This window comes from Lutra lutra, chromosome 4 (assembly GCF_902655055.1).
Source record: "Lutra lutra chromosome 4, mLutLut1.2, whole genome shotgun sequence".
Lineage (NCBI taxonomy): Eukaryota > Metazoa > Chordata > Mammalia > Carnivora > Mustelidae > Lutra > Lutra lutra.
Window position 1 is genome coordinate 179,430,493 of NC_062281.1, and position 26,780 is coordinate 179,457,272.

Genomic DNA, 26,780 nt, shown 5'->3' on the forward strand with positions numbered 1-26,780 from the left:
AGACGGCCCTGCTGCCAGCTTTCACGAGGGAGGCCTCTGCGGGCAGGCTGCACTGGGGTGATGCCACTTCGAGTGTTTCCCTTTGTGTTTAATCCCAGCTGCCGTGAAATCCCCCCGAAGTGCCACACATGTGGACTGTTCCCTGGCAGCAGTGGTGGCGGACCGAGGCCGGGTGTCAGCCGCAGCCCCGGGGCGGAGGGCATGGCGGGGAGCCCTACCACCCGCTGGTGGGTCTGGTGAGGGCCCTAGGGGCTCCCAGCCCGCCCAGGCCAACACTGGCCTTAATTAAAAATGAGTCTCCTTTACAGGATCCAAACCACCGCCCAGCCACCCCCTCTGCCTGCTTTCAGTTCTGCTCCTGGGCCGCGTGCTGAGGCCACAAATAAAAGCCATCACTTTTTTCCCCCTTCTCTTTCTCTTTCTTTCTTTCCTTCTCTCTCTCTCTTTTTCTTTTTTTCCAAAAAGAGAGAGGCAGCCACAGAATTTTCCAAGAGGCCATGACATCACAGCCCAGGTGACCCCAGCCCAGCCAATGGGCCAAGGCCGCGAGCTGGCTTCTTGCATCCTGTGAGCTGAGGTTGGGTTGACACTGTGAAGGCCTAGTCCCTCAACCACAGAACCACAGGGCCAGGCCCTCAGCCGCCTTCAGGGCCCTGCGCGGGAGCTGGTTGGCTCCTGGTCCTCCCCACCCCCGGGCCGCCCTCGCACCCACTGGAGCCCGAGCTCTGTCAGGGGCGAGCCTCATTCATTCATTCCCCGTGGCGCTGATGCTGGGCCTGGCTCTGCTCTCGCTGCCCAGCACGCTCCTCCGCCCTGGCTGCCGAAGTCTCCTTCCCGCCATCTAATGATACACTCTGCATACGCTTCTGTTGAAAATTTGTGGCTAGACATTCCTGTGGGACTGGGAATCCAAATTCTTGGGTACAAACAGAAACTTACTTTCCTTGGGGATTTTTTTTTTTCTCTCTCTCGCTCACACACACACACTCTCGCGTTCTTTCCTTTTTTCTTTTTCGTAGCAATAGGGGAAAAAAAGAGACAAAACAACAAAAAAAAAACAAACAAAAAACGACACCACTAACCCCCCCTTTTATTTTCAAAAAGTAACAAGGAAAAAATAAAACAACAGCCAACCAAGTCAATCCCAAGCCAACCCCCGGAAGGTCTGATTTCTCGCCTTCCTCAGAGAGGGGCATGGCATCGAACAGCATCTTCGATTCCTTCCCGACCTACTCGCCAACCTTCATCCGCGGTGAGTAACTATTGCCCAGGGCCCTGGGCTGATCCTTTTGGGTGGGGAGCTGTGGCCAGGTCCCGGACCGCGTCCCTCCACCGACCACCCAGGCTGCCTTCAAGTGCACGGCCTGCCTACCTATGTCGGCTGACTCCTGAAAGCCTGAGGTGGGAAGAGGGGCTGGTGGCCTCCGTGGTCTCCTGGAGTGGACTTTTGTGGGACTTTTATCCTCAGCTGGTGGGGACAGTAAGTGGTGGGGGAAATGGACGCCGCAAGACCTCAGCGGCCAACCTCGAAGGGTCCTGAGGTGGTGAGGACATGGAAGGTGTTCCTGTGACCTGAGGCTTCCTGCCTCACTGACGGGGCTCCGGGACCCTGCAGCCCTAGCCCCTGGCCCACCCGGGGAGCTCAGACCCTCCACCTGAGCTCAGGCAGACGCAGGCTCCGGGACACACTCAGGTCTCCTAGAGCCAGGCCAGCTTCTGTCAAGAGCCATGAATCTGGAGATCTTTCTGAGGATCTCTCCCAGGCTTTCCAAGTCATCCTGGGCGGCGGGAAGCAGAGGGAGGAGAAGGAGGCTACAGGCATTTGTGGAGAACTTGCATAGCTCTGGGACGCAAGAAACTGGCTGAGCGTCGGGGAAGCAGGCCTGGGGAAGGTTTACAGACTCTGCCGCAGGGGAGAAGAAAGTGTTTCTAGGTGGCTCTTGCCTCTATTCGTGGCCTAAAGCGACCCAGAGTTTTGGGCTCTTTCAAAATGGATAGGGTTCCAGGATCCCCCACTTGGAAGCTCTGATGGAGGCTGGGACTCGGGGGGAGACTTTTCCTGCCTCTGCCTGGCTCTTAGGGCTGATGAGCCCTGACCTCAGACATCGGCCGGCTACCATCCTCCCCCTTGCCCCTCAGCAGGAGTCCAGATGGGGCTGTGACACCTGAGACTGGGGGTCCAGAGGCCCTGAGCTTGAGTCCCCAGGTCTCGACTACCTCGCTCAGTGGCCTTAGGCAAGGAAGGTAACCTGTCATGGTCCCAGATGGAGAAGCTCTGGCTGTGGCATTCTGGTCGTCTGAGGCTGGGGATGGGCTGGGGATGAGGGTAGTGCCTCGGGATTGTACACAGAGACAGGCTCTCCTCCAGAACAGAGGGGCTGAATGGAATCTAAAACTCCAAGGACTGGGGGGTGGGGAGGGGCACTGGTGTTGCCTTTCTTCAGCTGAGGTGGTCAGCTGAGATACAGAAGATGGTCTGACTGTCTGCCTTTTTGCCTGTCAGCCTGTCCCGCTGCCGGCTAACAGAGTGACTCAGAGCCAGTCCCTGGGAGGCCAGCTCTGGGCAGGGGCAGGGGCAGAGGCACATTTGGGTTCTTATTGTTTAAAGGTTTCTTCAAGGGCTTATCTGAGGTGGGACCCTTTCCTCCTCTCTGGAGAGAAGCTGAGGCAGGTTGTACGGCTGCAGATGGGGGCTGGGGGTGGGGGTGCGAAAGGGTGGGGGTCTGCCATCCCTGAAGCGGATGCACTCCCGCCAAACCTGGTTGTGGCTGGTGACAAGCAACAGCCTCAGGTCTGGGAGCTGACAGCCGTGGCTCCTTCCTTCAAGCTGCTCCTATTATAACGCTATTCCCTTTGTAGTCCCCAAAGCTAATTAAAGGCAGTCTGTGGCAAGAAAATAAGAGTTTATAAAAACCATTTGCTGGGTCTTTGTAATCTGTGTTTCTCTCTCCATGAGCAAGATGGAGAAATGTAGGGTTTAAAACAAAGGAATCTGGGGAGACTAGACTAAGGGAGCTGCCGCCTAAGATGGGTTCCTGAGGCCATGGAGAGGGCAGAGAGCAGCTCGGAGGGCAATCGAGAGGAGAGCTGGTGGCTTTGGGCCCCATGTGCACCCAGAGACAAGAGGCTGATTCCTGGTGGGCAGGGACATAGATGTGCTCTGTAAGCCAGGGTCCATGTGGATGGTTCCAGGTCTGGGGTCTGAGGCGTTGGTCCACACTGGCTGGCCCCGTCTCTCCTGCCCAGCTCCATTCCCCACGTCCTGCTTACAGCACGCTTACTTGGGTGATCTGTCCCCCAAAAGTTACAGGGCTGCCGCTGCCGAGTCTGTCCCCAGAGAGAGCTAACCTCTGGGTGGTAAAATGCTGGGCTCCACACTGAGCCACGCTGGGTCGTTAACCCGTTCTGAGCCACAGATCTTTCTGGAGCCTCAGAAAGCCTATAGACGCCTTCTCAGAGTCACACTTTTTAAGGGCATGAAACCAAATCCGAAGGACTATGCAGAGCAGATCTGTGGAAATACAATTATCAAGCTGTAAAAAAAGTTAAGTGATAAGACTGTGACCTCATGCCTCTGTCGTGACACACGGAGCGCAAAGAGCTCAGGAGCTCTAGCAACGGCCACCACACGGCGGTGACAAGCGAAAATGGCATTTCCAGATCCTCCGCCTCAGCCCTCACGACACAGAAGAACATCTGTGATTTCCACTGGGGACAAAATCATTGGGGAAGGAGACGCTGCATTTTAGTTGGAGGTTTGTGACGGGAAAGCTGTCCCGCGTTCCCACCCCAGCACGCAGACATCCCGAATTCCATGCGAGCAGGACCTCCAGGCCTAGCCCCTCAGCAGGAGGGCGGCCGGGGGGGGGGCGCGTCCTTGGGACCCCAAGCTCGTGGATCCCCAACTCCCAAACGCACCTCAGTTCCCTAGGGAGAAGAGGACTAGGAAGAGGGCGGAGGCCGTGAAGTAGAGGGTGAGGAGGAAAGAGGACAAGACTCAACCCAGGAAGCTGGCAGACTGACAGTAGAGTTCCAGGCACCAAAATGGAAGGAGAGAGAGGGCACAGGGACCTCCTGGAGCACCCCTAGGCCCCCAACAATTCTCCATTCTTCCCCCTCTTCCTCTGCCGGGACTAGCCCCTGGCAAAGGGTATTTATTCCTTTTTTTGAGAAATGGAGACGCTGATGGCTCTGACTCAAATGTACTGCATGATTACGGGCAAGTCCGTTCCTCTCTTTGGGCCTCAGTTTCCCCATCTGATAAACACAGGCAATGGCCCTGGGGATGACCAAGGGCCCATCCACAGCTCCGTGGAAGGCCGGCACCCTTGTCCTAAACTGCCCGTGAGGCCCTTCTCTGGGGCGTCCCCCTCGCAGCACACCCCTTAACCACACCCATGCAGGCAATAGCTCTCCCCACTGGGGTACCCTTCTGGGGAGGAAACTGGAGGAAACGGGTCTGAACTGCAACATGTAGCATTCAGGAGAACCAAGAGAGGCAAATGTTTCCACTTATCCAGTAATTACACAAAAACTTCTCAGGGAGTGGAGCACAGGGATTTGAGTCCAGGCTCCAGAATCTGACTCTGCCCCTTGCTAATTGTGTAGCCTGGGGCAAGTCATTTCACCTCTCTGTACCTGTTTCCCCATAAATAAAATGGGGATGATGATTATACCGAACTCAAGGGGCTCTGGAGAGAATTCAATGAGCAGGGTGCCTGGCACAGAGGACATCGCAAATAAACACCCTCATTCTTACAATTTCCTTGAGGCTGGCCTTGTGCTGGGATCTCAGATATGAGGGTGACTGGGTCAAGCTCTCTGCCCTTAAAGAGCTCAAAGTCAGGTGTGGAAAGAGATGAGGAAACTGAAAAATTGCGCTGGGGTGTGATCGATATTATGAGGAGGGAAGAATGGGGGGTCTAGAAGTTCAACGAAGGGGACTAGACTAGCCCACCTGGGGATAAGGAGAACAATTCCCCTGGTGAAATGACATTCAGGCTGGTCTTGGTTGGGTGAAGAAGTGACAGAGGGGGAAAGGAATTCCAGGAGAGAGAACAGCCTGGGGTAAAGGTGTGGAGACGGGAATGAGCTGTCTCTGGGCACCCCCAGGGTGGCTGGAGCCTGCGGAAGTGAACGGACAGCCGGTGTGTTGGGCCACCCATCCCGCCAAGATCCTCTCAGCAGTGGTTGGGTAGTCGGCTGGCAGCTCCTCCTGTTAAGACGCCTGTGAGAGACGGAAAATGGCCTCTCAGGCATGAGGCAGGCCTGGGTGGAGGCAGGGGGTGGACAAAATGGCACTGGGCAGCTCTAGCCCCCATGGTCTGACTCAGAGGTCACCGGACAGGGAGGAAACTGTCCAGACTAAGGAGGTCAGTCACTATCCTTTCCTAAGCCAACAGGGGACTCTCTTGGCTTTTGCCCTGAAAGTCCCAGACCCCAGGCACCGCAGGACAGTGGGTCACCCTGAGTGGTGTGCCCATGGCAGCCTCCCTCTCCCCCGCCAACCCTGGGAGATGAGCGGACTGACCAGACAGACCGCCAGTCACCCCACGCCCACTATGGTGCTTACCTGGCGCCACGTCTTCTGGGCCCCTTTGACGGGGGCTCCCGAGGCCGCCCTGCACAACCCCGTCTCCCCAGACCACCCTGTCTGTCCAAAGTGCCCCCCCAGGGAGACATTCCTGGGAGCCCCCCACTGGCCACAGGGTTTGGGCGGACATGAACCAGCCCCACACAGTGGGACTGTGTGTCCAGGCCTTACCCACGCCCACGACGGCAGCTGGCGGCCCCCAGCGGCCCCACTGGTCACATAGAGGGCCCATTGACGCCTGGGCCTTGAGGCTTGAGGTGGCCGCATCAAAGCTGAGGCTTACTTGGTTGCCTGAGGGAGTGGGGGAGGTTACGGAGGGGAGGGGAGCTGGGAGAAGGATGCCCCTGAGCAATAGGGCCTGAAAACCTGACCTTCCAGAAGGCTCTGAGAGGCAGAGGGGAGCAGCATCCTCTGATCCCAGCCTTGCTTCTGAGCCAGTCCAGACTGCTCAGTAGGAGGGGAAACTGAGGCCTGGCCTCAGAGTTTGGCTGGGGGTAGGGGAGGGCCAGGCAGCAGAAACACCAGTCCTTATTCCTGTCTCCTGGAAACGCCTTATCTGCAGGCCCATCCTCAAATCCGTCACCCAGAGTGTGCCCTCTTGGTAGCTGAGGAGTCTTATCCCATCTTCAAAACTGAGCTCAAACACCCGCTCTGCCAGGAATCTTCCCCAGGACCACCTGCCACCACCAAGGGACCCTGGCCTCCTCTAAGCTCTCAGTCCCAGGGCCAGCCTTGGTGCCCACCTAATTCCCCGTATCCTGCCTTACTTGGTGGAAGTAAGAGGAGGGAGGAAGGAAGGAAGGAAGAGCTTTAGCCCCCAGTGAGGCCTGGGCCCTCTGTCATTGGCCTTGAAGTAGCCCCTCCCAAAGGCAGCCCCCAACCCGCCCTGTGCAAGGGGCGGGCGCGGATGACTCTAGGAACTGTGGGCCTGGGGTGGGAGTGAGACCTGGTCGTACCTTGAGAAGTCACAAGAACCAGAAACAGTGAGCCAATGCAGGAAAATATTGGACCAGGCAGACAGAGAGTGCCACCTCCTCACTAAATAGATGGGGAGACGGAGGTCCGAAGAGGAGTCTGGCCTTGTGTCAGGTTGAATCCAGTGGCAAGTTTTCTTGTCTACCCAGAGACAACCTTCCACCTGGCACACAGTGTAGGAGTCAGGCTGACCAGGTCAGAGCTGTTTAGCAGGCAACATGTTAATTCACCTCTCTGAGCTCAGTTTCCTCCTCTGTGCGATAGGGCTGGGAGCACGGACCTCCAAGGGAGCTTTCCCGTAGTGAATGGGACCTGCCCTGGAGCCCCGTGCATAGGCTGGCAGGCAGCAAGGGCTCACTGTCTTGTCTCCGGTTGGGCTGGGGCCACGCTCTGCATCTCCAGTTTCATCACATGCCATGGCAGATGTTCCCACATCTGGTTTTCTCAGGGCCGGAGAGGGGTAAGCATGGAGGAGACTGTAGAGAGACCGTGGGGCCCCTTGTCAAGGGCTCTCTGGGAGGGTGGTAGAAAGGGGGCGTTCTTTGGGGATAAGGCAACATAAAATGTGGTTACAAGCCCAAGCTGTAGCCGGGCACTGCCACTTCCCCGCTGTGTGGCCTTAGACAAAGCACTTCACCTCTCTGAGCCCAGTTTCCTCATCTTTAAAATGGGGAGAACAAACAGTAGCCAATTCAAAACTTGTTGGGTGGATTCAAAGAGAATTTATATTATGTGCTTAATGGGGGTCTGGTGCAGAGCCAAGCCATCCATAAAGGCTGGGACTGTGGCTATTTAATGTCCCCTCCCCTGCATCCTGGGCAGGAGCCTGTCTGACTCTGAACGGGATAGGGAAAGTGAGACAGCTGCCTGTCTCCTCTCAAGGCCCAGCTTACTGGCCGCCCCCCTGGGGTGCCTCCCTGGGTCCTTCCCCTGTCCCCTCCAGGCCTTGGGAATGCCCTGCCCCACCATCACTCACCATCACCGCCCCCCCTTGTGTGTGTCGAGAAGGACCACCCAGGGTTTTTTTGCTAAATGGGTAGAGGAAAGTGAGGATGAATGGGCAAGCGATTGAATGAACCAGGACTGACCAGCCTGGGAGGTTTCCAGCAGGGCCCCTCACTTCCCCCTTTGCCGGCTGGCTCATTCTTTGAAACGCTTGCTGGTGGGAGCCCAAGTGCTCCCGTCCAATCGGCACCGCAGGCATGAAGGTTTAGGTTCCTCTTTGGGGTTTTCTTTTGCGTCTGGGAAGTGTTTTTGGCAAAAGGTTCAGACTTACATGTGGGCGGAAAGGGTGGATGCCCATAACTTACGATTTGTAGGGGTGACCAAAATCGCCCCCCACCAAAAACATCCTTCAGTCTATGACCTGGTGACCACAATTTCACTTGGAGCACTTGGCTGCTCTAGGGCGCCCATCTGGGTCCCTGTAGTCATGATACTTTGGAACCAGTGGGTCTGCTGGTCTGCTCACCTTTTTTTTTTTTTTTTCAAGTTTTTAATTATTTAGATAATCTCTGCACCCAACGTGGGGCTCGAACTCATGACCCTGAGATCAAGAGTCTCATGCTCCACGGACTGAGCCAGCCAGGCGCTCACCTTAGTTGAGAGAGGAGGTTGGGTACAGAGCTAGAAGAAGGTATTAAGGGAAGGGGAAACTCGGAGCCCTCAGATGGAAAACAGGGTGAAATGTAGGGGGGTGGAGAGGAGAGGAAAGGTCCATTTTGGTCATGCCCCTGCCTGAAACTTAGTTTGCCTGGGCACCAAAACCCCCACAGTCCCAGAAAGTGCCCCCCATGCTGAGAATTTCCCTGCAGTCCCCCCTCAGTGGACCTGAGTCCTGGTCCCTGCCCATGGAGGAAGGGGGCTGTTGCAAAGTCCCTGCCAGCGTTCTGCACACCCTCCTATTTTAGGTAGATCTATCTGGTCCAGGAAGGTTGGAGTGAGGAGCCCCATGTTAGGAATGGTAGGGGCCCCAGAGGTCCTCTATGGAGCAGCCCTTACCTTCCCAAGGAGGAGAGGAAGCCAGCTCTGAGTGCAAGGCAGCTTTAGAAAAAAGACTGGAAGGAAAACACTCAAACATTGTAGTTAATGCTACATGGTGCAATCATGGCAGGGAGCTTTTGTCCCTAATTATTTGGTGATTGGTGTTTTCTAAATCTTTAAACACTGAACTTCCAGCCCAGGACCTGCTGGTTACCCCTCTTCTCTCTTCCTCTTGCCAAATCACCGTGTCTGTCATCTTCCCCCTGGGCCTACCTCTTTAGGATGCAGAGGAAGGGTCTGCCCTGGGCTGGGCAGAACCATGTACACAGCAGGTACTCAGAAATGCGTGCGGCTTACATTGTGATCCTAATCTGGAGACAGTATTCTTGGCATGTCCAGGACTTGGGACGTGATGAGGTCCAGTTGGCGCCGCTGATCTTCCAATGGATATTTATTGAGCATCAACTGTACACATGCCACACATTGTTCTGGGAACTGGGGATACAGGAGCAAATGAAAGGCAAAGATCCCTAACCCCAGCCCACCCCACCCCCCACCACCACCAGAGCCAAAGTTCTAGTGATAAGTGGAAAGAGTTTGCCTCTGGAAAATGCCCCAGGGAGATAGGCCAGCATCCCTCTGGTCTATGCCCTCCCTATTCATGTAAAATCTCAGCCTTCTGAGACTTCCATAAATGCTCCCATGACCTCATTAAATCTTCATCACAGCTATCCCTACCTGTGTTGCAGAAATGAATACATGAACAGACTCAGTGACGGTATGACTGGCCGAAAGTAGTTATTTAGGAGAAGAAAGGCAATGAGGAAGGGATATGGGAGCCGCATTTGCTGATGACTTACTGTATGCCAGGCCCTGTGTGGTCTTTGCACGAGTATCTCATTTCACTTCATCTCTACAGTAATCCATGCACTAGGAGTTATTGTTATTATAGATGGGGAAACTGAGGCTCAGCAAAGGGACGGGACTCACCCAAGGTCATGCAGCTGGTAGCTGGTGAAGCCCAAATGCATGTGAGAATCTGTCTGTCATCAAAGCCCACCCAGCAAAACTCTTCCTTCTACCTGGCAGACATCTCTTCTTCCTGAAGGCCTGGGAACTTACCACTTCTTGGAGCCCTCCCTGACACCCCCAGGTGCCAAAGTGATTTATAACCTCCTCTATTCAACCAACACACCTCTAGGCCCTTCTCAAACACTTCCAGAAGGCTTCCCAGGAAGGGTAGAGTCTGAGATGAGTAGGTCTGGGAAGGAAGGAACATTGGTGATCCAGGCAGAATTAATGGTATGGGTTAAGGGGTGGATCTACGCCACATAGAACGGGTTTCTTAGAGATTGGAGAGCTTGTGGGTCTTGTGGGAAAGTAGAGGAGGAAGAGGCCAGAGGAGAGGTGGGCCAGGCCTAGAGGTCGGGCATTGAGTTCAGGGCAGGGAATCCAGGCAGGATCTAAGCTGGGCAGTGATGTGGGACAGAGCATCCCGTGATGCACCAGGCCGCCTCTGAAATAGGCCAGCGTAGACGTGCACCTTGAGCATGGGTACGTGTGTGAACAGAGACCACAGGGGCCCTCCCGCGCCCACTTGCAAGCCCTATTTTTGTCACTCTCTAGGCACATGTCTGAGAGACCGAAGCATACTTGTTCTCAGGCACGTAGAGTGAGTGCTCCACGGATGGGCACATCTGTGGTCTGAGGAGGACAAAGGCAATAATTCCGAGTCAAAATACGACCCATCCTGGGGAGAATCCCAGCACTGGTGCTGGCGACACACTTTGCAAGGCATAGCGCAAAAGGAAAATGCAGGGCCCCCTGTACAAAAATCATTAGGAATTTCAGGATGGCAAGCCCAGAGCATTAAACTAAGCGTGGGGTTTTTCTAAGCAAGACACCGTGAACTACTGCATGGCTTGGGTGCCCAGGAAGCCAGCTCTACCTAGAACAGCCCTAGGGTGGGGGGCCCTGGGCCTGAGAAAAAAAACACTGTCTGCCTTTCCTAATTTGGTGTTTTATAAAACACCAAATTAGTGCAGGCTCCCACTCTTCATGAGTCGACAATCTAAGAAACACTACTACTAATAAGTTAAGCCTCGGGTAAGATCATACCTTGAAGCTTTTAGAAGCAGCGAGAACTAATGAGGGAAAAAAAACAAATCCATCAACATCCCCACCCCACCTGCATTTTATGTTGTAGATCTCCTGAAGGATCTAGGAAATTTGAAAATAAGCTGTAATCGCGACACCCAAGAGAAAACCGCTATCATTCGGTCTATCTCCTTTGAGACTGTTTTTCCCTGTGTCTCGTGTTCGTCTCTGGAGCATCTCTTCCCTCCATGGGTGAGGCCAGGCAGAGACATACAACATATCCAGAAAACTCATCAGGAATGTTAATAATCACGATGCACGTACATCGGGCTATGTCTAGGAAGAGACTAGAGCAGCTCTGTCCAACCGAACTTTCTGGGATGATGGAAATGTCCCAGGTCTGTGCTGCTCGATGCTGTAGCTCCTTGCCACGTGTCCCTAAAAATGTGCCCGCCCAGTCCACAACTAGCACAACTGAGGGACCAAATTTTTAATCTTATTTCATTTTCATTATTTTAATTTAAACAGTCTCCTGGACATAACAGCTACTTTGTTGGGCCATGCAGATCAAGGAGAGTGTCGGCCCGAATGCTCACCCAGTTTTATCTCTTGGAATGAGATTATGGCCTTTTTCCGTTTCCGACTCAAAATGTTTGAAAAATCTTATACACAGCAAGCACGGATTGCCTTTGTCATCAGGTGAAAAGTTACTAAAGATTTTAAGTTTCTAATACATTCAGTGTGTCGTTGGTGGGGGGAACGCTTTAGATTTTTAAAAAGCAAATCACTGGGGAAGATTGATCCTGGCAGAATGAAATCTATTTGTGCTTTTCCTATCAATGTTCAGAAAAAGAATGTGGGGTTCAGAATCAGAAGCTGTGGGTTTGTCTCCCAGATCGGCCAGTAGGCTGTGTGGTCACTTAACCTCCCTGAGCCTCAACTTCCTCATCTGTGAGATGGGGATAGCGACACTACTGACCTCCCCAGGCTGCTGTGGGGACAGAACCTGACAGTGAAGGGGAGAGCACAGGGGACCTGAGCAGAGGAGCGAGGGAAGAGCTTTAGTGCAGATGATTTCTGCAGGGGTGGAACCAAGCCTCTCTGTGAGGGGCATTACTCACAGTTCTCGCTCGCTCGGCTCTGCCATTTCCTAGAAACCAGGAAATGAGGGGGGCATCTCCCACCGTGTGTTCGGCGGATGGTGTCAGGTGCTGAGCAGAAATAAAGGGGCTCTGTGACCAAACAAGATTGGGGAAGAGTGTATCTAACCATGTTCGACAGAGTATTTTGCTGAAGGATTTTTCAGAGGCTTTAAAATGCTGAGGAACATGGGCTCCTCCTCGGGCTGGTGTGCCAAGGAACCCTCTTTGGGAAAAGCTGCTCCAGGGAGCCGTGTTCAGTCCACCCAGGCTACAGGCCCCGTGGGGGCAGGGAGTTATTTTTTCAAGGACAGAGGAAATTGTTCAAGACTTGAAAGAGAAATTAGCTGGATGCTCAGTGCAAAAGGGAAAAGTACAAAATTGGAATTCCTAAATGCATAATTGTCTAGGAAACAATTATAACAACTCAGCTCGGAAATGGTTAGGATATTAGCAGCAAACACTGACATATAGCTCTTACTAGTGCCAGGCATGATGCGCTTTCCACACCTCTGCTCCCTGAATCCTCACGACCCTATGAGACAAATCTAGTATTAAGTCAGTTTTATAGATGAAAAAACTGAAAGCCAGAGAGGTTAACCTGCCCGAGGTCTCCCAGCTGGGGTTCTACCCCACGCAGCCCGCATCTGGAGCCTGTGCGCCTCACCACAGCACCGTGGCTAGGAGCTCATCGAGGTCTTCTTCCTGGAGAAACATTCCTTCGCTTCCACTGGTCCCCTTCCCAGGAAGAGCCGGTAGCACTTCCGCAAGCCTGGCTGATCAGAACCCCTTTCTTGCTGGGTGAGTCAACACTGGGCTTCAAGTTTTCTCATCTGAGAAATGGGCCTGTTGTCATTTCAGGACCAAAGAAGGGAGATGTGTAGAGCACAGTGTATGGTCCGTTCAGAAGACACATGATGTACGGTGGCCCTTCTTCACCAGGGTGTAGATGGGAAACTGAGGCCTAGAGAGGGCATGGAACAACATGGCCAGAACTGAGCTTGGAAAGTGCTCCGAGAAAGGCAGGCCAAAATCCCTTGGCTAGCTCAGGTCCATACATGGCCCAAGCAAAGGGCTTCTTTCTCATCCAGGCGGGGCCTGTGTTATCCTTCTCGTAATGGCACTGTGAGTACTTTGGCGGGGGCCTCTCCCTCTGGGTTCCTCTCCCTGACCCCCTAGCTCTCCTAGGGGTCCCTCCCACCGAGTGCACCAGCATCCTGCCCTAGTCTACTGGCCTGGAGACATCTCGCAGAAGTCCCCTGGAATTCCCCTCTTAGGTGCCCCATGCGGTGTGAGGGGCACACACCCACACGTGCCTCTGCCCCTGTTTTAGGGTCCACCACTCTTGCCTGGTGGTCATTCCTCTGCCCTGACTTACCTCTGAAATTCACTCCGCCGGTACTGGGCTGACACTTTACACACATCACCGCTAAGATTCACAACCCTACAGGGTCAATATTTTTGTCCGCATTTGGCAGAGGAGGAACATGAGAAACGAAGGCCCTTGTCTAAGATCACGTCGTTTAGAAGCAGTGTAGTGGGGGTTCAAGGCCAGGCTCTGCCCACCCCTTCCACAGGCACAGCCCAGTGCATGAAAGACAGTTCCCGAATGCATGTGGTCTGCTCCACACTTCCTACCCCCGCACCCTTCATGTCAGGGGCTGCGATAGGAGTTGGGTGGGGTGACACTCATATCTGAGCTGGGACTCTCCCTCAAGCAGGGGTGGCTTCTCTGGCTGCAACCCCAGGGGCGACCCCAGGGCTCTGAGCTCAAAAGGGTCCTCTATGCTTGGGTTAATGCTCTGCGGCTGCCATCTTGAAATTCTTAATAATTTCGTCTTTGGATTTGTGCTTTGTATGTGAAGTCGGATGAGACAGAGGAGAATGTAGGGACTTGGGGCCTGGGCTTAATCCGGCCCACACAGGCAGGGCCAGACGTGAGTGTGGGCATGGGAAGGACAGGGGTACATGACCCATATGCCAAGGTTTGGTTGGGGGGAGTGTCTTTGAGGGTCTGCACTCACCACACACTGTCCCCATGTCCGAGGGAACGTAACATTAAATAGCGAATACAGACATCATGACAAGTCAAGAGATACTATGGAGGAAAGCTAGGAGTTTTTTTCCTGCCTTTTCAACAGGGAACCTATATTTTCATTTTGTACTGAATGCCACAGATTGGGTAGTTGGCTCTGAGGAGAGGGGGAACATGGGCGGACCCCAAAAATATAGCACAGGTGGCAAGGGAGCCCAGACCCATGTTGCTTTTTTTCCACGTGAGAGGAGTGACAAACACTCAGGTGGTCTGCTGGGTGTCCTGGGCTTTGTCAGGAAGAGAAGACCGAGTTCAAGGATCTGGGGACATACAAGCCCTTCCAGTGGCTGACCTGAACTGGGCAGGGCTGCCTGGGGCTGCTCAGTGGTACACACAAGCTCAGACTCCCGGGGCGGCCCCATACTTTGAGCAGAGACTTGCCTCCCAGCCAAGCACAAGAGGGGATCTGGACTTCTCTGCCTTCCCCGGCTGGGCCAGGGCCCAGGCCAACACTCAGGCTCCTGCCCCAGGGAGGCTTGGCTCAGAAGAGTAGGCCGGAGGTGGCAGGTAGGCTCTTGATGGCTTTCCTCCCCACATGGACAGTGGGCCCGTCAGGCCTCCGACCTGGGCTTTAAGATACATCACGGCTGAAGAAAAGCTCACAGTGGCCCCTACTGACTGGGGGAGACAGGACTACGGCTCAGTCAGTGACAACCGGAACTTGCGATCAAGCTGTTGCTCAAGGTTGGGGCTCAGCCTGTGCCCATTCAGGGGGCTCAAATGAGGGCCTTGGCTGTCTTGTTCACAACCGAGCCCCCTGTGCTGAGTTAGATATAAGTCAGAGGAGGGGCTCAGGAAATACAGGGGGAGGAATGAATGAGTAAACACAGTCAGCTCAGGGAGCCCAGCTCTGGACCTGGAGAGCATCTGCACTTTCCAATTAGCCAGACCTGGCATCTTTGCTCTGCCACTCCCTCTCCTATGGCTAGTTGCCCTCTCTTTGGCTCAGTTTCTTCATCTGCACAATGGAGAGAATGACAGTACAGAGAACTTACTGAGAGAGTATTACAAGTGCTCAGCTCCGCCCTGCAGCCCATGTGAAACGCTCAGCGTGTGAGAATGGATACGATTCTATTAAGGCTCAGAGTTTTCACTCTGGCTCTCAGATTTCAGGCTTCAGCATTTTTGGAGTGTTTTTCTATAGCTTCCAATTTTTTCCAGCGTGCTCATATTAGAGCTGACCCTTAAACAACACGGCTTTGACCTTCAAGGATCCACTTACAGGTAGATTATTTTTCACCATAAATACAGCACAGTACTGTTAAAGTATTTTCTCTTCCTTCTCATATTCTTGGTAACGTTTCCTTTTCTCCAGCTTACTTTATGGTACTGAATACATGTGACATACAACAAGTTAATTGACAGTTTATGCTATCAGTGAGGTTTCCAGTGAAGAGTAACTAAGTTTTGGGGAGAGCCGAAGTTTACAGGCAGATTTTTATATGCTGCACCGGAGTCAGCACCCCCACACTCACATTGTTCCAGGGTCAAAACCAGCTGTATCACAGGCGTCGGGGTGTGCTGTGTGAGAGACCCAGTGATGTTGTGTATTAACAGCATTGTTTTAAACACACAGTAAATAAAAGGAGGCAAGTCAGAGTCAGCTTCTGCTGCGGATCCCCTGGGGCCCCAGCCTTCTGAGGCCCAGAGAGCATTTGGGGGACCCCTACCCTCCTGGACATGCAACCCCTACCCCCCCACGCATTTAGCGTAAGGGTCAGACCAGCACCAGCGAGGGCTTCTGGGTAGGACCTGTGGGTGTGGTGGGGCGGGGCCTTAGTCGTAGCTCAGGGGCCTCTGTCGCAGCTCAGCAAAGCCCCGCCTCCACCTTAAGCCCCGCCCTATCCCCCCCCTCCATGCGCCTAGGAGCACGCACACGCTCTCACAGGCAAACACGCATGAGTGGCCACACCCATTAAAACAGATGCCCGGACTTTTCAGGAACCCCTGCCCGTGGGGACCAAAGGACACCTGGTGATGTGGTCTGAGGGAGGCCACAAGGGGAAGCTACTTTACCCCTACCCAGTATGGTCCTGCTTCTCTGGCCAGGAAGTCCCTCCTCTTCCTGGGAGTCCCCAGACACCTGCCAGTGGCCCCTGTCCACTGGGCTGGAGCTTGAGGGACAAGGCTTCACGGGAATCCCGGACTGATGGCACAGAGTACAGGCCTCAACCGAGAACTATGTTTCCCAGCTAGGAGAGGCCTCAGAGATGCCTCCAGGGGACCCATCATCTGATAGGTGGGGAAACTGAGGCTGAGACAGGGAGGGGCTGCTGAGGGTCCCCAGGAAGTGGCAGGGGAGGAGGTGGCCTAACCCGGTGGCAGGCAGGCAGGCAGGCAGGCTCTGGGTGTTTCAGATTCCCCACACATCTCTCTGGGGCCATATGGGGGCTTTCTAGCTCCAGCGGTCTGACCTGGGAGCTCTGGAAGGCTTCAGGGAGCTCCAGATGAAGTCCACACAGCTCCGTGGGTAGTGGAGGAAGAGGATGCAAATAGGAAGGGGCCCTGGGGCCCTGGGTTAACCCCCTGAACTCATTTCTGGCCTCTTCTTCCTGTGGGGTCAGTTAAAAAATAGCCTCCCATCTGCTAGGGCTGGGGGGTGGGGGTCAGGCTCCATCTGGGGCTGTCAGGTTCCCCGTGCCCAGCCTAGTACTCAGACCTCCTCACTGCAGTATCCCCCCCCCCACCCCCACGACCAGGCTTGGCTGTCTGTGGCAAGGTGGCGCATCTGACCAGTTCTTTCTCCCTTTGACTCAGCACTGAGTATCGCCACCACTCTGCTGAAGCAGCCACAAGCCCAGGGGGCTGTCGCCTGAGTATCTGCCCTCCCATTTTACAGATGGAGAGGGTGAGGTGAGGCACAGTGTCATCAGGACATAGGTCAGGATCTGGCCACCAGCTTTTAGATCAAAAGCCCTGCCCTTGCTTCCCAGGGATGCTGGACTGTGACCCCTTGGGGAGCAGCCAGCAGGAATAGTGGCAGGGTTTTTGCTGCCCTAGATTAGAAAGCCCAGAGTTCATGGAGCAGAATCAGTGGTCTACCTGGGTGTGGCCCCAGGAGGGTGGGGCAGTCATCCTCCCCTGGAATCAGGCTGACCTGAGGCAGATCCCAGGTGCCCTGTGTCTCCGCTCTGAGACCTCAGCCAGGCCACTTAGTTCTCAGACCCTCAGGATCCTCATCTGTAAGATGGGAGACAGCTATGCCGGCTCCTGGAGAGTGCTTGTGAGGACACATGGAGATGCACAGGGCCTGGGACGTGGGGAGCTCAGGTAGAGAATTATTAACAAGTATGAGGTCTACACATGCCTGAGGTCACAAGCACCCTCAGATTGCAGTAATCTGTGAGGCCCTTCTGGTTGGATCTAAGTATCTGGGATGGAAACCATAAGCCTTAGACCATAATGTGGACAAATGGCTGAATAAATGGGTATTTTCAGCCCAGTGGAACTGGCTGGCGCAGAGCTGGTCCTAAGGGAGGAATCTGGAATGGGGCTAAGACGTGTATACCAGGGTGTTCCCGGCAGTGCCTTCATAACAAACACACAAACACCCGAAAGGGACAGCCACAAGGGAACACTACGGTGGTCCAGCAGGGGAAGCAGGGTGTCTTCACACATCTTCCTCCATCCCCCCTCCGCCCCGCCGCCCCACCCCCATGCCCTACAGCACAGACGCTTGCCCTGCCAAGGGGGATAGGATTTGATGAGCAGGGCAGGAAACATACACAATATGTTGGTACGTTTCAAAAGCAGGTTGAAAACAGTATGTAATATATGTTCCCAGTGTTAGAAAAGAAAAGAAGGAGGTCGGGGGAGGAGAGAAGAAATTAAATCTATACGTACAGTAGGAGCACCAGAGGGCTAAAAACCAAAATGTTAACAATTGTTCTGGGTGGCAGGATTATGGGTGGTTTTAATTTTCTTCTTCGTAATTTTATTATTTTCCAATTTTTCTTTAATGAATGTGTATTATTCTTATAATCAAAAAAAAATGTGTTTTGAGAGATGGGGTGGGAGGATGAGAGACTCTTCTTGTCCTTTAATAGACTCTAAAACTAAAGCCCAGTGTGAAATAGATGAATGTTCATTCATTCCATCTTCCATCCATTCATTCCCTCATTCAGTCATTCACTCATTCATTCATCCATCCGTCCATCCATCCATCCATCCATTTTCAAATGTTTCTAGACACCTCCCTGGAGCCAGGCTCTACCCTTCATAGCCAAAGAGCTGAAAGTGACCCCTCTCTGATCTCAGGGAGGTCAGTGTCAGGGGGAGGGGCCACAAGAGTAGCAAAGAGAGGGGCCGAGGCACCCTGGGAGCATGGTCTCATAATGAAGGGAAATTTGGATGGGGCTTTGGTGCACACGCAGGAGTTCTGGAGTCCCAGAATGGGGAAGGGTACCGCCTGCAAAGGCATCATGGGCTGTTAGAGAGGATCTACTGTGTGTGGGGAAGTGTGTCAGGACATGAACCTAGAATGTTCTTCAGGCCAAGTTCTTCAAAGGCTTTGAGTCACCTGGCTGAGCTACTCAATGGTTGCTAGAATCTGAGCAAGTTGGGAAACATCCTGGGCCTCAGTATCCTCTCCTGGAAAATGAGTTAATAACCTCATCGGGTTACTCTAAGAACCAAACAAGGCAACAACTGTAACGCACTCAGAACCACACCAGGTGTGGAGCCAGGGTCGGAACACGGTTTGCCTCCATTATTTGCTATTAAATACACTTTATCCAGAAGGCATTCTGAAAACCAAACAGATTCCTAAACTAGAAATTAACATTCATTCATTAATTTATGTACTTCATTCACTGGACAGATGTTTACTGAGACCCTTGCAGGTACCCAAGCATATTTTTAGGCACTGGAGATAGAGTTGCCAGACCAAATACAGGACACCCAAATTATCTGAGTTTCAGACGTATAAAGAATTGCAATATTTGTGATAACTTTATACGAGAAAAGTGCCTGTTGTTGGTCCTAAATCCAACTTAACTGGATTCTCTGTATTTTTATTTGCTCAATCTGGCAACTCTAACTGAGAAGACAACACCAAGTGAAAAGACAAAACTCTTCCCGCCTGGAGTTGACATTCTACGGGGGAGAAGAGATAGTTCATGAGTAGAGACATAATCTCTCAGGCAAGGATAAAGGGGCTGAAGAAGTATAAATCAAGGAACAGGGCTGTATTGATTTCCTTAGGGCTGCTATAACAAATTACCACAAATTTTCGTGGCTTCAGACAACACGCATGTACCATCTTACAGTTCTGGGGGGGCGGGGTCAAAAGTCCTACATGAGTCTCATTGGGCTAAGATCAAGGTATAAGCAAGGCTATGTTTCTTTCTGGAGGCTCTGGGAGAATCCATTTCCTCGCCTCCTTGGGCTTTTAAAAGCCACCCACTTCCCTTGCATGGTGACCCTTTCAGTTTTCCATGTCACATCACCCACTGACTGTTCTCTCCTGCCTCCCTCTTCCACTTCTACAAGGACCCTTGTGAAAAATTAGAGCCACCTAGATAGTCCAGAATAAGCTCCCCATCTTGAAGTCGTTAACCTTCGTCACACCTGTAAATTCCCTTTCACTGTGTAAGGTCACATGTTATTGGTTAGAGGGGCTAAGATGTGGACACCTTTGGGTACCATTATTCTGCCACTATCAAGGCACAGGGCCTCAGAGAAGGTCTTTCATAGAGGGTGACAGTGACCTGATTGAGGTGGTGAGTGGAGCCATGCAAACAGAATGTGAGGGGCTCTCCAGGGAAGGGAACCCTATGGCAAATGCCCAGCAGTAGGGGTAGGATTGGTATTTAAGGACCAGCAAGGAAAGCTAGTGTGGCTGCATATAGGGAGGGGGCAGGTAGAAGGAGATGAGGACAGAGAGATGGGGGTGCTGGCTGTGCAGAATCCCAAAGAGCTAATCCCTCCCCTGTTCCAGGCCCTCAGTTCTCCAAACCCTATCCCTAACCCCATCCTGCTCTGCTAAACTGACAGTTGCTCCAAGAGGACTTGCATCAATGACCAAACTCCTCCCACAAGGATTGCAAGATTAGAAGGAAAGGTTCCCTGCAACAGGAGGTATTCAATTAAATGTTTCAAAGAACTCCCTGTGGGCTAGCAGGAAACGGTCAGTTACCTACCAGAAAGTTCGGTAACATGCGAGAGAATAGGTCTTAACTAAGGGTCAAAGGGGCCAAGTGTGACCCCCGGACCCCACATTCAGGGCCCAGCCAAGCTCCCAAGGTGAGTGGTGAGTCCTGACCTTGGCCACTGGCCATGCTGTGACCTCAGGAATCCACGTCCCCTCCTCCGACCTGTTTCTCTGGCATAAGGGACTTGGACTCAAGGATCTTCACGCTCCTCCCAGTGTTGACCAGCTGTGATTCCCACCCACTAAGACTCTCTGATCCTAGGGATCATATATTCTAGGACAAAAGCCTTGTAACTGTGTAACCGCAGGCAGGTTCCTCTACCCTGCTGAGCCTGTCTGCGTACCATGTGGGGGTGAAACCAGAGCCCACCACCTCGGGTGCAGTGATGGTGACAGTGCCAAGCACACAGGGAGCACTCAATTAATTTGAGTTCCAGGGACGAGGGTTCTAAGGTTGTCAGTCTCAGCGCCTCAAGTCTGTGACCCTGTCTCCAGAGCCTGACATTTGCTGGCTGTGGGATTTTAAGTCTCCAGGACGCCCCCCCGCCCAACTGCCAGCGTGCCCCCAACGCCCTGGCTTCCCCCACGTGCTGGGTGGCTTGCCTACCCCATGACCACATGAAAAGCCATTCCCCCAGGGTGTCCCCACACCTGGGAAAGCCGGCAGCCTGCCCGGCGCTGGCCCCGCCTGGTGGCTGGAACACCGGGCAAGATCAATGACGCCAGGCTGGGCTCCCCAGTGCAGCCACCTTGTTCCAATCAGGGCTGGGCGCCTTCCGCTCCGGACCCCGGCCCAGCCCCTAGCTGCTGCCCCTCCCGGGCCCTGCCCAGCAGCCCACGTTTCCAGCCCCGTGACCCCAGAGAAACAATGCCCACTGCCTGACTCCCCTCTGGCTGCAGCCTGCCCAGATCTGGGCATTGAGGAACCAGCTGGCCGATGGGGTGGCTGGAGGAGCCCCAGGCCCCAGGGAGGGGGCGGGGTCTGGTCCTGGCATTCAGGCATCAAACTTTACAAGCCCCTCTCACCTCCAGCCTCGGTTTCCTCAGCTGCACATTGGGTACTTCAAGTCTCCCCATCTGGTTTTCAGGGCCATTGTGAGAAAAGCAGAAGAGATAGAAGGCGGAAAATGTTTTAGGAACTGTGGACATGCCCAGTCCAGAGGGGGGTGGGAGAAAGCAGGTGGGAGAAGGCAATTCTTCCTTCTTCCATCTGGGTCCTTCTCAGCCTCCAGCCTCAGCTCAGATGTCACCTCCTCTGAGAGACCCTCACTGAGCACCTGCTCTAAAGTAAGGGAGACCACCTCCTCGCCCAGCCCCCCCACCCAGTCATCTTCTGTCCCTTGGCCTTCATCATTTTCTCCAGCATCCCAAGACGCTATCAAATATTGGTGCGTTTGTCTGTTTACCTCCTGGTTTATCCTCTGCCTTGCCGGCCGAATCAAAGCTGCGTGGGGCAACTGCCTGTCGTCCACAGCAGTACCCCCAGTACCTAAGACAGCCCCCTGCACGTGGGCTGAAGGTGCTCAATGAGTGTTTGCTGACCGAGCGGATCTAGAACTTCCTCCGCATCTGCTTCCCATTTCTCCTCTTCCTGTCCATCCTAGCTCCCTGCATCGGATGCAGGGCTCCCCGAGGACAGGCCTGGGAACATTTCCACTTGGCCCCTAGGGATGGGGCCAGGCCTCTGGGAGCTGAAGGAATGTCACATCATCAAGGCCAGCCCTGATTTGACTGAGCCTCAAAGATGGGGCAGTAAGAAGGCCCAGCCCCCACCCTAGGTCTGAGCACCTTCTAGGATTCCCTTCCAGAAGCCCCCTCAGGTACAGTCAGAGACACACAGGTGCTAAACATCACATCCTTGCCCGTGACAAATGCAGGCCAACAGACAGTGACAAAGTGCCCCGTGTCTGAGCCTATGGCCTAGACATGCCAGGCAGGGATTAATGGGCCTGCTCAGGTCTCTATTTGGCTCTGCCCACATCCTGAGCACCTCCCTGAGAGCCATGGTCCTAGTAGGCAAGGAGGGGTAGGTAGGCTGGCATCACTCCAGGAGCAGATCTCCCTTGCTGGACGCCCCCATCCCAGCCACCCAGCGCTGCTGGCCTTTGGTCTCTCGGGGTCACCTGTGGACCCTGGGCCACTGCTCTGTCTTCCGTGGTGTCTGCGCTCCCCATGCAGCCAGGCCAGGCAGCTCAGGCTGCCAGGCTGCCAAGTTCAGCTCTCACGTTTACCTGTTGGGTGAACTGGAGCAAGTTACAAGCTTCCTGGGCCCTGGTTTTTCTAGTGTTATCATGGGGATGTTGACAGGGGGCTCAACCCATAAGGTGGCCATGAGAATTAAACAAAATAATACCTATAAAGTGTAGATAGCATTCATTATTGTAACTGAGGGGCCCGGGCCATGGGATGAAGCTCCTGGGGTGAGCAAAGCACAACTGCAGCATCTATAAAGCTTGGGTCAAACCCCAGCTCTGCCCCTTCCTGGCTGGGTCCAGCAGGCTTCCTCAGTGACATTTAGTTCCTCAGTGACATTTAGTTCCGTTTAGTTCCATAGAGGAAGCCCAATGACCCGGATCTGGAGGACAACTGGTAAGATTTAAGGAGCTCAGTAGGGAGCATGGTCGGTGGGGGCTGAGCGCCCAGAAATGCCCCATATGGGGGTGTTGCCATGAGGAGGATGGCTTCAGAGACCACCAGATCATTCGGCTGAGATTGAGTTGGTAGACAGGACAATCTGGTTGAAAGAGTGATCTGGTCGAGAACAAACACTCCCCAGTTTTGACACACTATGGGCAGTTTTGCAACTGTATAAAAATGTAAGCATTTTTGTCCATTTCTTTAGAGCTTTGGGTCAGGGGTATGTCTTTTTCTATTTTCCTCCCTTTGCCTTTCTTTCTAAATATTTTATTGCAAAATATAGTAACAGAAGAGTATATAAAACATAAATATGTTTAAAGCATAAAAATAAAACAGACACCCAGAATAAATAAAAAAACAGAAGCCACTTAGCTGTGGCTTCCAGACCTGGACCCTTATAGCACCTGACAGGCTGAGGTGGACTGGGGAGCAGGAGAGGGGGGACAAAACCAAGGCTGGGCCTTCCAAAGTCTTGTGTAAGGGAGAGCTGGGCCAGCACAGGGATCTCAGAGTCAAGTCCAGCAGCCAGTGAGCCTCCTATGTGACCCTGAGCATGCCTCTGACCTCTCCTGGACCTCAGTAGCCCCAGAACTGTCCTGGATTAACATGGAATTCTAGAACATTGAAGATGGACAGTCCTCAGTCCTCCTGAGGATCAAGTGTGGCCCAATGCATTTAGCTCCCTGATGAGGTGTCTGATGCCCAGAGAGGGAAGGGACTTGTCCAGGGTCACCCACCAAGAAATAAGGGGACGGCTGTCCTGGAGCCAGCAGCCAGGTCCATGAGCCTTGGGCCTAGCCCATGTTATAGGTCATGACCATCTTTAGGATCCCTTCATCCACAGTTTTCTAGGATTCACTGAGAACTGGGACTGCTTTAAGTTGATCAAGACACAGGGTGCAACCGCTTCCCCAACCAGGGAGGGTGGCAGAGGGAAACCAGGGCATGAAAGAGTGCAGGAAGCCACAAAGAACTTCCAGGTGTTTAGAACCCAGCACTGGTGAGGGGTGGGGGAGGTCAGGACTCCTGCTACATCCCAGCCAGACTGAAGACAGTGACCTACACAGAGAGTTAGCACATTTAGGAACAGAACAAACAACTCTAAAACCGGGACACCCCCCTACCCCCGCCCCAGCCATCTGGATGCAGGCCCCCATCCCTACCATGCAGCCTGGTACTGAATGCTCTACTAGCCACTGGACATGCCCCTGAGCGACCTCACCTCTCTGGCCTCTGTTATCCCTTCTGTTATTTGGAAAAAAAAAAAAAAAAAGCTTGACCCTGCCCATCGCCGCCCCCACGGAGCATGGTGAAGATGAAGTATTGCAGCACGTGGAGTGGTTAAGACGCTTGCTTTGGAGGGAGAGGGACCCGGCTCCACATCCAGCTTCCTTGCCACGTGGAAGCCTCTTGGAACCTCGGCTGCCCCATCTGCACAAGCCATACGATTGTTCCGGAGTTCATCTCAGATGATGTCGGCAAAGTAGGTGCTCAAAAGAACATGACTCCCCAGGCCTGGAAAATGTAGCCGTCAGCTGACAGGGTGACTTGTGGGCCGCTACCGCTTACCTAATCTAGGGATGCTCGGCGGCAGGATGAAAACACTGACCCTTGGTTCAAAGAGTCTGAAGGACTTCGAAGCAGTGACGGCAGAGCAGGAGAGCGGGCACGGGACCCTCTGCAAGTAGGATGCTGCGTCACTGCTGGGCTCACTGGCCCGGGGGGCCAGCCCGGCCAGTGGGGCCTGGAGGGCATCTGAAGGCCAGCTCAGGTGCAGGGGCAGAGGCCCTTCCACCATGGCTCCCACGGCCCCTCCCCCGGGCTGCTGCTGGGCTCTCGACTGCCGGGCCCTGCCACTCTCGGTGGCCTCGGGAAGCAGCATAAGAGACCGACTGTTCTCCACCTCGTTATGCCCCGTTTTTATCTCATGCCATGCATACAGCACATAGTTGATTTCTTTCCGCAAAGGGCTGCGCTTTTTTTCTTTTCCAAGGGCGACACTGGAAAGCCATGTGGCTTTTATTGCTGGCAGGAATGTCTGAGGCGTTCCTTCACCACCACATGAAATGGAGCCGTAATCTTCATCTGCGTAAGGCCGAAGCCCCCGGTCTCCTCAGAGCCATCAGCCTCTGAGATTAATTAAGGCTTCACAAGGACTGACAGTCATTAGGACCTTTTTGGGGGGGGTGGAAAATCCCTAATGGGACTGGCTGGGCTGGGGAGCCACTGGGTGGGCGGTGGGGTGAGGAGGGCCTGCCACAGAGAGAAAGGCATCCTGGACCAGAGTCCCCGGGAGGGGGCAGGAGGGGGTTCCAGACTCTGCCCCTGGCCCAGGCGGTGACTTTGAAGGAGACCCCTTCCCTCCCCGGCCCTCAGTTCTTCCGCTTGACAAATGGGAGATTTTGGATATGGCATCTCAGAGCCCATTATAAAATTCTGAATCCTGCCCACAATTCTCATGCCAGGATTCTAATTCTCTTCCATGACTAGAACTTCAAGCATCTGATTCTGGTCCATGAGAACAGACCGTGGGGCCAGGCTGCCTGGTTGGAATCCCGGCTCCACAGCTGCCCAGCTGCGTGACCTTGGGCAAGTTTACATCTTCACCTATAGGATTTTGGGGGGGGGGATGGTGGACCTCCCCAATAAGGGTCCTGTGAGGCACAAATGAGCACAGAGTGTGGGATTAGGCCCAGCATGCTGGAAGCTTAACTGTTGTCAGTAACGATTAATAGAGCTCAAGATTCTAATCCCATGGTTCCAATTCAGTTCCAAACATTGGTTTCTGACTGGAAGCTATTCTTACTCTCTGATTAAGGCTTGGAGATGTTTTGAACCTGAAAATCCTCCTGTCTTTCCTCCACAATAGGAAGTACGAGAAGTGCCAGCCACTCAGAGGAGCTCTTTCCCTCCCTGCCAGAGCTAAAGCCCCTTCCTGGGCCTGGGAAATTCTGCCCTTTCCAGAACTCTCCTGGGCTCCGAGCTACCCAGGCCCCTCTCACCAGCCTCTGTCCCTCCCAACAAAAAATCCCCAGATTTGATGACTCTGCCAGCAGAGCGCTCTGCAACCCTGCCCCCCATTGACGTAGAGAGAGAGGCTAAGGTACTCTGACCAGCCAGCAGAGCAGAGACAGAGTCTGGATCAAGGAATCCCGTTGAAATTAAGGCCCTCCAGTTCTGAGGCCCAGAGTGGGGAAGCTCTTCACTCTCTGAGCCTCAATTTCTCCATCTGTAAAATGGAGAGAATTAAATACCCTGCAGAAGCCCCAAGAGCATCAATAATAATTAAAATAAAAGTCCCAGCATACAACAGGACTCCAACTAATTAGGGTAATTATTAGTCATAAACCAAAGGGCTCTACCAGAATTATTTCCCTGTTTCATAAATGACGAAAGGGAGGAACAGGGAGGACAAATGGACAACCAGAGTCCACTTCCCTGGCTACTATGGGGCCTGCCTCCTCTCCCCTGGCTAGGCCCATGCTGAGACCACCTCTCTACATCCTTCCCTCCTGTCTCTCTAATTCCCCAAGCTGAGTGCTCTCTCAGGAGGCTCTACAGGGGAGTTGGAGTAGAGGTCCAGGGCTGCACAAAACAGGGACCCAGTGCCACCTGAGGAGGTGGGAGGTGGGGAAAGGGGTCCCATGGGCTTGGCCCCAAAGTCACAGTAAAACCTACCTGGGGGTCCACAGGAAGCCAGCTGGGTTCTTTTAGGGACCATGGAAGCTCACTCTCACTGTTCTGATAGGGATGCTGAGGACCTGAGGGAGACACACAGACTCTGGCATCTCCCCAGAGCAATGGGTGCTCAAGGTCCCATCTGGCTGTGAGGCACCGGGTACCATCAGGTGGGTCCTGGCCCAGCCCACCTGCGGGCTAAGGCAGGGTGGGTGGAGGCTGTGGGTGGCTGTCAGCCCACCCTGCTTTTGGTTGCACCATGTAGTCCACTGGCCTTGCGAGAGCTTAGTCCCTTAGAGCTCCCTTAGAGCTCTTCCTTAGCGAAACAGGTCAAGCCTCTCCCACTTTCTTGGCCTCAGTGTGCCTGCCCATCTGTATACTGGGGACCACAGCCGAGTCTACCTCCTCACAGGCAGGTTCTGCGGCTGGAGG

At 53.7% G+C, this 26,780-nt stretch overlaps 1 protein-coding gene across 1 annotated transcript in view; it reads left to right on the forward strand.

The window, feature by feature from the left end:
- The first annotated feature begins 1,112 nt into the window (after nt 1-1,112).
- Nucleotides 1,113-26,780, forward strand: part of RUNX3 (RUNX family transcription factor 3) — a 60,111-nt gene continuing 34,443 nt past the window's right edge. Inside the window, exon 1 of the mRNA XM_047726950.1 lies at nt 1,113-1,252. Within this exon, the coding sequence (XP_047582906.1) occupies nt 1,195-1,252 (58 nt within the window). The 5' untranslated portion in view covers nt 1,113-1,194. The remainder of the gene's footprint in view (nt 1,253-26,780) is intronic.